The sequence below is a fragment of the Talpa europaea genome (genome assembly GCF_964194135.1).
Source record: "Talpa europaea genome assembly, chromosome: 3".
NCBI classification, from domain to species: domain Eukaryota; kingdom Metazoa; phylum Chordata; class Mammalia; order Eulipotyphla; family Talpidae; genus Talpa; species Talpa europaea.
Genome location: NC_140069.1, coordinates 51364493 through 51377208, shown reverse-complemented (window position 1 = coordinate 51377208; position 12716 = coordinate 51364493). Strand labels below are relative to the sequence as shown.

General features: G+C 37.4%; 1 protein-coding gene across 1 annotated transcript in view; it reads right to left on the bottom strand.

Annotated features, from left to right (window-relative positions):
• Positions 1–12716, bottom strand: part of CPA6 (carboxypeptidase A6) — a gene marked incomplete at both ends in the record, with an annotated part of 280492 nt that overhangs the window by 151068 nt on the left and 116708 nt on the right. Inside the window, one exon of the mRNA XM_084230452.1 lies at positions 6680–6755. Within this exon, the coding sequence (XP_084086578.1) occupies positions 6680–6755 (76 nt within the window). The remainder of the gene's footprint in view (positions 1–6679; positions 6756–12716) is intronic.

Below are 12716 nucleotides of genomic sequence, written 5' to 3'. Positions count from 1 at the left end.
ATTTCCCTACTTTACTGTTTAAGAAATAGAGGCACAAAGAAATTAGGTAATTTGCTGGCACTCATACAGCTAGTACGAGGAAGAGCCTGGATGTGAATGCAGGATGTGTATCTCCAGAGCTCATAGTGTCACTCACTGTGTGAGTTACTTCCCACATTTGACCTATGCAAGAGAGCACATGGTTAAATATTTAATAAATGCATTTTGAAGATGATCATCAATCCCTTTAATTCATTGCTACTCCTTTATATGCTCGTACCCTGATATCAGCTACTAGGGAAGTGACCCATTTCTCTAAAAAACGTTGTGGTGATTGTTTCATTTTTCTAACAATGACCTCTAAAACCAAGGAAGGCAGTGGAAATCACTCCACATTAACATAACGAACAAAGAAATAGGGTAGAAAGCAGTGATTCCCTCTTTAATCAAGCACTGTCTTTGTAACTGTGGTTGATTAAATATGCAAAGGCTGCTGTTAGTTCATGGTTCCAAGAAACTGCACCAAAATAATCTGTATACTTGATAGAAAACCTTTCAGTCACCAAGAAGCCTAATCTCCATCTCTGAAAAAAGCAACCTCATCTGTTTTTTTTTTTTTTTCATTATCTTTGACCACATGGTAATGACCATTAAAAGTGGAAATGGTGAGAAATTCATTATGCTGTCCAGTCCTTGTTTTTTTCCAGGTGAAATCACAACAATATAGAAAGTGGCTTGTAAAGAACAGGAAAAAAAGGAAAAAATCAGTGGTGGATGAAGAAGGAGTGCTGGATTGTATTCTTGGGGGTAAGGGCCTGACTGCACATTTAGCACTAGCTGAAGATACACCCCTTTTTCTTCCTTCAGGGATTCCCTATCCCCATATACAATTCAAAGATCTGAAATGTTTCAGATCTTTAAGAAATTCTTTCTAGTGAGGATGGACTGGGAAAGTGACATAGATGCTAGGATATGTCTGTCTGGGACTCACCGAGGGTCAAAGAATTCAAGGAGAACCTGATAGTCTAGCCTATTCTGCATAGTTGTTCATCAGGTAAACCAAGTGGAGAAGAACATTCCAGACAAGTGTAATGACTTGAGAAAAGGCGTTAGTTTGAGAGCAGGCAGAGTTGGGTTGTAAAGTGCTGTAAGTATTCCTGTCAGAGTTTGAAGTCTATCTCCTAGGCCAGTAGTTTACCATCCTGGCTACCTACAGAATTACCTAAGGAGCCTTTAAAATGATACCATTAACCAAGCCTCACCTGAGCAATTGAGTCAGGATCTCTGGCACTGAAGCCTAATATTAGAAAAACCTTGCAGGTTGACTCAGTACACAATTTGGGCTGGGAGTTATTGTTGTTAACAATGGGGGACATTTAACTGGTTTTAAGGAGAGAATATGACACAGCCAGGTTTGTAGCCCAGACAGAGCACCTTGGTTACAGTGTGGAGAACCAATTTCTAAAGTAACTGGTTATTTGTTCATTAGAAACTGGGAACAAATAACCACCATAGCATGTAATCTATGGCCCATCTTCTTCACAAGTCTCCCAATCAACTAAACCATCCAATTGGAGGTTTGAACTTGTAAGCAGCTAAGGACTGCAGGTATTACAAAGCTACATAGGTCCAGGTATCTGATTTGGGTGTGTACCAAAGAGGGATCGAGAAGAGGGCATTCAATAGCACAAAGCTGAGAAGGGAGATTGTTCCTTAGAAAGGCAGCAGCAAAGGAGTAGGGATGAGGCCTTTCTCTTATAAAGTGCAGTTTTCTTCCATGGAATTTTATGACTTTTGAAATTTCACTCAATGATACCTGACAAACCAACTAGTATTTTTGAAACTATGTTTCATTTCTTAAAAAATGACATACTTTTTGGATACAGGGCAGTTTTTGTTGTTTTTTTTAATCCAAAATTTCCCTGTTGAGAAAACCAAAACCAGAATTATCATTCATTTTTCTTTCAATGGGGATGTGTCAATTCTATAATAAAAACTTTGTGATCTTATATGAAGTCATTTCTATTTCTTCAGAACACAAAGAATTTGTGAAGAAATGTAGGCAGGGTGCTCTGACTCTAATTTTGCACACCTGCTAACTGTTCCCCTTCCATCATAACTTTATTTAAATCATGGTTATGCTCTTAATTAACAATTTAATTGGTTGGTGCTTTCTTAATCCAGTTCTCTGGGGGCATGGTTTTCTGTTTAACTTTCTTGTTTTAATTCTTCAGCAAAACCATAAAATTTAATTAGGAAAGTAACCAGCTTTGTAACAGCAGTTCTATGTCTAATTAGCCATGCTTTGACCATACCTTCTCAGATTCCTTTCAACATTGCACATGCATTTTGCATTTGTTAGTTTCAGATAAGACATTGTAAATTTATAGCTTAAGCATCTTTTGCAATGATGCTTGGTTACAGCTAGTGAAATCAGAAAAATTAGCTTAAAGGCATTCATAAACGCTATTAAACTAGGACATCGAAGGACAAGGCATGGGATTGCTACCTTACTACATGTATTAGTTTACTCTTGCTGCAGAGCAAAGTACTACAGATGGAGCAATTTAAAACAACACCATCTGTCATATCACAGGTTTGCAGGTCAGAACTGGAGGCATAGCTGACTGGACTCTGAGTGTCTCACTGGGCTAGAATCAAAGTATGGCTTGGGCTGTACTCAGTTTTCATCTGAACCTCAGGGTTTTCTCCAAAATCACATGGTTTGGGCAGAATCTAGTTTCTGCTAGTTTAAGAAGGACACCTCCATTTCCTGTTGCCTGTCAGGTGGAAATGACTCTCATCTCCTGTAGTCCATTGGCTTTCCTTATGTGGCTGCCAGGGGCAGGTCACAGCCCAACAGTTTTATTCTTCTTTGTGATCAAAAGAAGTGATTCTCTGACTTCATTTGTGAACAGCTGGAGAAAACTCTGCTTTTAAAGGGCTGATGTGATTAGATCGGGACTACCCATGGGTTATCTCTCTTCTGCCACTTAGTGTAATATATCAAGGGAATGATTATCCTATCATATTCACCAGGCCTGCCCACATTAAAGGAAGGAATTATGCAGGGTGCATTAATCAGGCGGGAAGAAATCTTGAGGGCCATCTGGGAATTTTGCCTACTACTCTGCACTTCAGGGAAAGAAGGCAACTAAAGTTTCTTGGAAAATCCTCCTCCCTTCCCTCCTACGGCAGTGTTCAGGCTATACAAAGGAGCTGCTTATAATTCTCCCAATTCTGTCCCATTAGCTCAATGGGATATGAAATAACAGTCATATTTTCTTTTCTGCAGTCTGCTGTTTTTGCCTGGTCAGAATTTCTGCATTCAGTAGTGTAAGTGGATCATTTGATGCGATTATTTGAATTTAAAATGACATTGTTAACTTGCTTTTAGACAGAAATTTTTACGCTCAGTGCCTCAAACTTCAGCCCAGTAAAATATTTCTTTAGTGAAAGGAAATGATGAAATGTGTGGAAAAGAGTTAACAGTGATCTGAAGCTGCTGTCATGAGCACGGCAGCAAGATTGACCCTGGGAGGCCATCAGGAACTTAGATATGGGGAGGGTTCCCACCACCGAGAAGAGTGACTCACTGTTGCCTACACTAGGTAAACAGTACAGTTCATGCTGAACACCTGCTTTCCTTCTGAGAGTCTGGAATTCTGGAATGGGCTAGGCAGAGGGAGCCTCCAGGACCCCAACAAAAACCCCAGGGATGAAGTCTATAAAACCCTCCCTGGTGGCGCAGCGGGCTGAACGCAGTGCTGTGAAGCTGTCCATAGCCTCTGCAGCACAGGTTCAATTCCCGACAGGCCCTGGAGATACCCACATGGCGTGGCAGACCTCTCCTGTCTCTCCTGCTGCTCCCCTCAGCAGTGCTTTCGGTCTGTCTGCCTGTTCTGCTCCCTGCTTTGTCGCTGGTGAATCCTCTCACCCTCCCGCGCCTCTGGCCCCAGCTATTGTATAAATAAATCAAAAAAAAAAAAAGGATCCTTGATAGAAAATATTTTACATATGTTACCACAACTTGTTGCTGGGATAATTTAGAATATCCTGTGTGAATCCACTGAGAGACAATTGTTGGATGCTTGTGCCTGGCTTCTCCTGGACTTCATCCTTTTCCTCTCTGCTGGTTTTGCTTTGTATCCTTTTGCTACAACAAATCAGAGCTGTGAAATGGAGTACAGGCAGAGGGGTGAGAGTCCTCCTGTAAGTCACCGTGCCTGGACATGGTCATGGTGCCCCAGATACAAAGAATAAAGAAGAGCATAAAGATCACATTCTGAGACTAGAATCCACTGTCCTGCAAATGACCTTACCCTTCTGCTCCGTGAACATGATCAGAGTCACAGGAGATGCCAGAGGCTGGCCTTGCATAGTTTCTGGAGGGCTTGGTGCTGTCTGGACATGTGTTCCATTCCAAACATCCAGTTCTTTCCTGTCTGTCTCTCCCAGTTTCCTCATCTATAGAATAACAATACTGCTACTCTACCCACCTCACAGGGTTGTTCAAATGAGGCAATTTATAGAAAGTTCTTAGCACTGTGAATGGCACATAATCACTGAGGGGCTGGATTCATTCTCTGTGGAGTATAATTACTAGATCATCATCAATATCCTAGAATTAACTGTACTCTCTTTCACGTTGCCTTCTCTTACTCACCAGTCCCCTTTGCGTCCACTGAGTTGTCTTCTAAGCTCCTTTTCATCCAAACTCTCCAAGTTTACTATATTTCCTTAAGGACTATATGAAAGCATTATGCAAGTTTGTTTTTCTTTAAATGTGTACAAAATGGCCCAATGTAAATATGTTGTCATCAGTGTCCACAGTCATATTTGTGCTCAATAGCTGTTGGTTCCATTTACAATAATTCATGAGTTTATAAGCAACCCTAATAGTTCTCACTGATGTAATTTTATTGCTTTTGGTGATGGTAGATGATCATCACACAAATATGCAATTTCATTTTCTCAACTTTATAAGTCCTTCCATGCAAATATAGTCACAAATCACAAAAAAAAATCCTTTCATAAATTTTTCCATAATTGACTCAAGGGCCTCCCTGATGGCACAAGGGGTTAAGATGCAACTTATGAAGCTATCCACGGCCACTGTAGCACCAGTTTTATCCCTGGCCAGGGAGCTACCCACATGGTGCAGCAGACCTCTCCTGACTCGCCCGCTGCTCCCCTCAGCAGTGTGTTTTAGTCACTCTGTCTGTTCTGCTCCCCACCCTGTGTCTGGTGAATCCTCATACCCCCTACACCTCTGGCCTGTACCCCAGTTCTTGTATGCATAAATAAATAAATCTTAAAAAAATAATTGGCTCAAAATATTTGTTTCTGAAGTATTGAACTCTAAGGGATAAAGTGGCTATTTTCCATAGGTATACCCAAAACACTATTTCAATGGAGACAGAAACTTCTACCTGAAACTTGCTTTAGTTCTTTGCAAGTTTTGAGTCCCTCCTTTACTGTTTAGCCTTCAGAATTTACTGCTGAAAGGTTATGACGCGATTGATGATTATGGATGACCAGAGGAATGTTTATGTCGGTATCCAGAAGCAGAGGCTTCTTTGAGGAGGAAAGGCTTAGGAAAGGCTTGATAACCACAGTTTCTGTTACTGGACAAAAATCATATCAATTTGGAGACCACACTCTTGCATCCTTACTCTGGGCCCTTGTAATGTGACACTATACTTAAACTAGACGGTGCATGTATAGGGCTGGGAATGAGGATGAAGAAAGGAAATAAATAAACTAAAAGCTCAAAACTTCATTTGCAAATAATTCAATATTTGAAGGGAGGATGCCAAAGAGAATAATCGAACAAAAAAAAAAGGCTGGAAAGTTTGATGATTACAAATGCTTTCAGAAACCACTCAGTCTGTCCCTCCCTCACCAGCATGTTAATACCTTCTCTTGGCAGCACTTCAGTCATCCAGGACAATATTTTTTTAATCCCATATTAAAGATTAATGAGGCCTCCTTAGTAATCTGCTTTGCTATCCATTACAATGAAGCTAAACTACCACACATTTTATGGGCTTGCTTCTATTCTTGGTAGGCATGGAAAAGAACCCATCCAACAGTTCCCATCAAAACCTTTTAGCTAAAACTAATACTCAACTATGTGCAATAATGGAGAAATGAAAAACTAACTCTCAAATCCATAAAATTTATCAAAGATTGAATAGTCAGAGCCCTTCAACCTTTGCCAAAAAATTCTCTTATCAGACCCACTGAAACATAGCAAAAATTAATTAACTTGAATTTCTAACTTATTTTCCTCAATACACTTCTGCTTGAAGTTTTAATTAGAAGGAAAGTGTCTAGATATCAACAGGAAGATTTCAAGAAGGTAAAGTGAAGCTCTGGGAGATTATAAACTACATTCATTAATTTAAAATTGACTGCACATCTAGGATATTCCAGACCCTCACTGAGAATACAGCTAGGCTGGTTTTCTCATGAAACAGTTCTACTAGGGAAGATGAAAATTAAATTAACCTGTAAATGGATAGTGGCTCAGATAGATAATTTTTGGAGCAACCTTAGGTATCCTTTAAAATCCCTTTCAAGATAAGTAACATATTTCTCTCTTGCTTAATTCCAATTATTCAATACCAGTCAACAAAGCCACGTAAGCACATTGCACATGAGAGCCCCTGGTAAGTGAATAAACAGACATTCGTACCTTAAGTTGGTGGTATATTTTCTTCAGTGCATACACTTCCTCTTCCGTGTTGGGAATAAGCCTTATCACCTTATCACTATAAAAAAGAAGGAAATAATAGTGATATTTACCTTTCAAATATAAAGATGTAGTCACATCTATTTTCTTATCTCTGAAAAAACTGCCATTGCCTTTAAGGAGAAACAGCAAAACTTTGGGCTGGCCAGCAGGTATTTCATCTAGCATTTGTTACTTCTAATTGCTTTGGTTTTTCTCTCCTATCTTAAGACTATTTGGTTTTTTCACCAGCTTTTAAAAATCATTAACTCACTTAAGCAGAGAAAGGTAAAAATACAGACCCAGTGGCAACAAGGACAGAACTTTTATGAATAGCTTAGAATAGAACCAAGAAAGAAACTTCTTGATGACAACAGAAAAGCCATTCTTTAAAAAAAATTTAATGTCGAAAAAGAATGTGAGTTTCAATGAGATGACATATAAAATCCATATGTTATGGAATATTTCTGGCTTGGATTCTTTCCACACTGAAAGAGTATAGATAAGTCTTTTTCTATGGGCATCTTGATTCTCTGCTGCAGAGCTCCCCAACTGGCATGTGGGAGCCAAACTTGACTGCCATCAGTAGTTTAAGGTGTGCCTTGAGATAGTCACAGCTGTAATTTTTAAAAAGTGATAACAATTTTAAATTAATTTCATCGCCATTACAATTTTATTGCAGTTGAAATTTTATTTGAACACTCTAAGGTTCTCTCAGAAAAAATCCTGAGTTGTCTAAGGAGACTAAAGTGTCATGTGGTCTCCTAGAGAGTTCTCTTTGGTGGTGACAGCTCCCCAAGGTGTGCCAGACTGTCAGGAAGTTATTATCAATTTTTAGTTATGTCACGATAACACAGATAGGGGAACACAACTCTAGCATATATAATACTCATTATTAAACATTTATTGATGGATTGGTAGAAAGGAAATCACTTAGAATAGTTAACGTCCAGAGAAAAGGAAACTTTCCTTATGTTTAAATAAATTATACAAGGAATGAATATTTTTTCATAATCCTATATGACATTTTACAATGACTTAATCTAAAGTAGATTAATATTTATAAAATAGTATTTTATATATATACACACACAGATAGCATAAAACAAAAACTGTCCACCCATAACTTCTTTTTCCAATCCAAAAAAAGCATACCAGGAATAAGAATGAAATTTGCATGCTTTTCCATGGTTTTAATACTTAGATGGCCAGAATTATCTAAGGTTGATATAGAGCGCATTAGACCCCCAGGGAACTTCTAGATTGGTCTGGGAATGATCCTGTGTGTTCAATCCAACATTTTAGCTTTGTTACTCTCAATTTTATCTTCTTTAGTTCTTGAATTAAAATTACCCTTTCTTGATAATTTTGTTTTAGGTACAACTGCTCTAATAATTTATATAAAATAACCTCTCATATTAGTGTCATGAAGTTCATTTTTCTGGAAAGAAAACATGAAAGTAGAGGGAAAAGAAAATTTAGTCACTGTAAAATAATTGCAAATATGAACTTTGGAATTTAAGTGTGGTAACACTTTTTTTTTTTCATTCCTGGTACACATTTATCTGACCTTTGTTTTTTTTGGATCATCATATCCTGGCTCCTATCAGCTGACCGAATATAATTCTTATATTGAAAGACAGAGAAAGACAACTCTACTGGGTGATATGGTTGTTTTTGAGGGATGGATCACTTGACAGCTTGCTGAAAAACACCTCCATCTGGGACCCTGTCAGCTCCTCAAGAGTGCAAAGAAAGCAATCTGTAGCCGTTTTACAGTCACGGGAAGAATTTTTTTTTTTTTTTCAAAATGATGGCTAATTCAAATTGACAATCAGTTCCTCTTCTCTGAGTATAGGATGAAAGGGGACCACCCCAGGGATTATTTAACCCTGAAGTGATTGCTCAAACCCAGCTCTGTCATTTTTATCATTAATAATTCACTTCATCCAAGCTTTTAGAAATACTCAGGTGTGACTTGAAAAATGTGTTTATCATGTTTGATGACTTATCATAGAATGGAGAGCAAGAAAACTGTTAGGAAAATCTATGAAATGTCATAATTTTTTATAAATCGATCAACTATGTTGGTAGACTAACCACTAACAAAAACACCACAAGAGCTTTTTAATTCAGCATTAAAACCAAATGCCCCACAAATGTCCCATTTTGACATCTTTTTGTATACTCTATTCTTAATCACATTTTATTGATTTACCATTCATTTGCAAAACTGCATAATTTCAGGAGCATAGCTTCACACCTCCCTATGTGTATATGCTTCACCCTCCCACCATCGAAGTTCTAGAACCATCGAGCTATCACAAGGCCCTCTCTGTGTTCTCCACCCACATTCCTTCCCCTTCCCCTCTAGTAACCACTATATTTTTCACAGAATCTAAGTCATTTTTTGTTGTATTTTCCAGTTTGTTTTCTTTGGTTATTTATAGTCCACAAATGAGTGAAGCCATCTGGTAATCGTCTTTCACTTTCTGACTTACTTCACTCAGCATAATCACCTCAAGATCCATCTATTTTGTCCCAAAAGGCATGATTTCATCTATCAAAAAAGCTGAGTAGTATTTCCATTGAGTAGATATCCCATAACTTCTTTATAAGTGCTCCTATTTATTTCATCAAATGGAAAGTTACTCTCCATAGACCTGGTGCTAGTTCTTTTTTGAAGTGAACAATAATTCAGTACTACAAATGGGAAAGTTTCAGCCAGTGAAGTAATTATCAAAAGAGAGAAACCAGCTGCTCATGGGTAAGGAAAACGAAGAGGTTTTCTTTGTGATCTACCAGTTTTTTTCAACCACTAGGTGGCAACATCAATTTAACCCCCCTTGACTGCTCTTTGTAATTAAAATGAAGGAATCAAAGGTCTGAATATGGGTTAATGTAAGAGACAAATGGGCAACCAGCTACTCATATGCACATGTGTTTATAGATATTTCTATCTTAGAGTCTGCAGAAAGTTGCCCTACAAAAAAGAAGAGTTCTAAATTACACTTCAATGATACAGTATACAGGCAGGATCTCCCTGATAACAAAACACTAAGTAATTATAAGTGTGTATTCACTAATGATATACTCACAACATTCTGTCCCCTTGCTTTACAGAACAAATGAGATTGTGTTGTTTATAATGCTAGTATCAAGTTTTGTTGTAAGTTTGATTACTAATTCTTATGCACAGCTAGGAACTACATAAGTAAGGCAATATTAAATAAATTTATTGAAGTTAAAGCATCTTGTGAAATGTCATAGGAGAATGTATGCAACCACATAAGAGAAGTTTGTAAAAGAACACCATCTCCAGATTTATATAATCTGTCTGGGCCTCATTGTCCTCTGTGAAGGAGAGTTGAGCTCCCAGTTGACTTTACACATTAAAGCTCTGAGACTGTGTTGAATTTGATGTCAATCGTATTTGCTGCTGTTCTTCCACGCCTTACCATGCAACCTATGGAAGAACATCTCTGTTTTATGGGGAAACTGAGAGTTCTCCTCAACTCCCTTCAGAGACACAGATGCAAAACTCTAGATTTTTCCTTTGAGTTCCTGGCATGACCTTTTACAAATAATTATGTAATGAAGCCCTAAAATTTTTTTGTAAGTTACAGAACCAATTTATGAAGCCATGTTTGTAAAATTTACTACATACTACAGAATATGAAATGTTTCTCTCCAAGTTCTCAAATTTTCAACCTTCCAACCTCAAATTATGCCTTCCCCCAATAGCCATTATTAATAAATTCTTGTAGTTCACTCCAAACTCTTTTGTTCACATTTATACATGTATACACAGTGGTTTGATAGCATTTTATAATTTCAGCAATTTTTATAAGATTCATTTTTAAAAACATCTGGATTCTATTGGATAATGTTTTATTTTGGAGTTTTATGCCTATTCATAAGGTAGACTTAAAAAAACAAACAAAAACCATGTTCTTTTTTGAATTACCTTTATCTGGTTTTGGTATCAGCATTATACTAAATTCATGGAGTTAACTAGAAATTTTTCCATGTTTGCAATATACTTTGACAATTTAAATAACCTAGAAATTATGTTTCTGACTATTCTGTAGAATATACTGACTGCAATTTTCAAAATGAGATCTCTTTCTTATTTTGGTGCTTTGGTACAGATGTATAATTTAATTCTTTTGTGGTTATTGGTTTGTTCGGTTCTCCTCTAGGGTTCTTGAATTAATTTTGATATCATTTTCATAAGATATATTAATACAAATTATCAATTAAAAATCAAAATGTCATAATTTAAGATATAACGGGGTAATCCCCAGGGAAAGGGGAGGTTCCAGGTTCTCAGCCCCATCCTAAGGAAGGGTGGAACTGGGCAGGGAAGAGAAGCTAGAAAGACAGGGAGAAGGAGGAAAAGAGATCAAGAAGAGGACCTGCAAGAACATGGAGCAGAGAGACAGGCGAAGAATCTAATCTTGCTTCTCAGCCTTGGACTTGTACCAGAGACTTGGGGACATGGAAGGAGATACTTGAAAGAGACAGAGATGTGGGTGAGAGACCCATGGGGCAGCTGACAAAGGCAGCCTTTATCTTGACTTGAGTTTTGATTTTGCTCTTTCCCTTTCAGACTTGCCTGGTCCCTTCTGCCCCATGCTTATGGGTCCAGTCCCCACCAGAAGATGTCTTAGACTTGTGGCAATCTTTTGTGCCTCAGTGGTCCTGCTTTGGGCCAAACCAGTTTGGCTGGGCACTTTACCATGAGGGGATGTGTAATTTTGTGTGTTTCATGGAGAAACTTTTGACTATATTCTTTCTCTTTTCTTTATTGCACACTAATTGTATTAAAGTTCTTTTCTATTGAAGGTCATACACACTGGAGAATATTTTGTCCTGATGAGGTGGGTAGCAGAACCTATTTAGAGAGTTCAGGTTTAGGGGCCCTGGGATGCCTCTCACCTGTCTTGTAACAAAGACATCTTACATTTATCTATATCTTTATCGTTCTATGTCCTAAAGTTTTTTGTGTTTTTTGAAAAGCTTTCTTAATCAGGTTTTTCAAAGGTTTATTTTGTATCTTTTAAAAAAAATCATTTTGTTTTTATTTATCAGTTGTGGTTCTTTATATACGTGGAGATATATATAAATGATATGTAACTCCATAATTAATTAATTTCTGCCTCTTTATTAATTCTGTTCTTTAGGTCTACTTGCTATTCTTTTTATCTTTTTGATTTACAACACTCTATATGATTAAAAGGTACAGGCTCACATGCTTCAGACTGGTCACTTCACACTCACCACCATGATATCCATAGTCCTCCACTGCAGTTTGTTGGGCCCTCCTCATGCCTTGCTCTTCACCCACATCCTCCCGCTCTGCTACCCTTAGTTCTACAGTCCAATTTCTGGGGTTTGTTATTAGTTTGGTTTGTATGACCATTTATTTTATTGATTTTCAGGTCAAATAATAGTTTCAGTTTTTAGTTCTTCTTTACCAAACAGTTATTTTGAAGAATGCTAAAAAATTCTATATATACCTACGAAACATGTTAGATGAGAACAGAAGATTTAAATGTCTTTAGAATTTGACAACTTTTGATAGAATTTTTTAAATATACTTAAGATAATTTTGGATTTGTCAACTTATTTTTGAATTTGAAAACTTGATTTATGTATTTTGACAATATGTAACTATATATAAGCTCATGACTATCGTATCCTCTGGATAGAAAAAATTTTTATTCAAACAAAATGTCCTTAAAAAAATTCTTCCTTGGCTTATTTGACTCCTTTCTAATGTTGTCAGTATCATATTGACTTCAGTGGATGCTTTTGACTTCCTCACCAAAGATTTTCTCCTCCTTCAATGCAAGCAGGACCGATTTTTTCAGATATTCACACTCATCCTACATCAGGAATGAGTGTTGATAAGCCATCAGAGCTAGGATCATCCCTTGGGACTTTCTGTAGATGAGGAAGTGCTATAAATGGATACAATCAAATTTTAAGGAAGGTT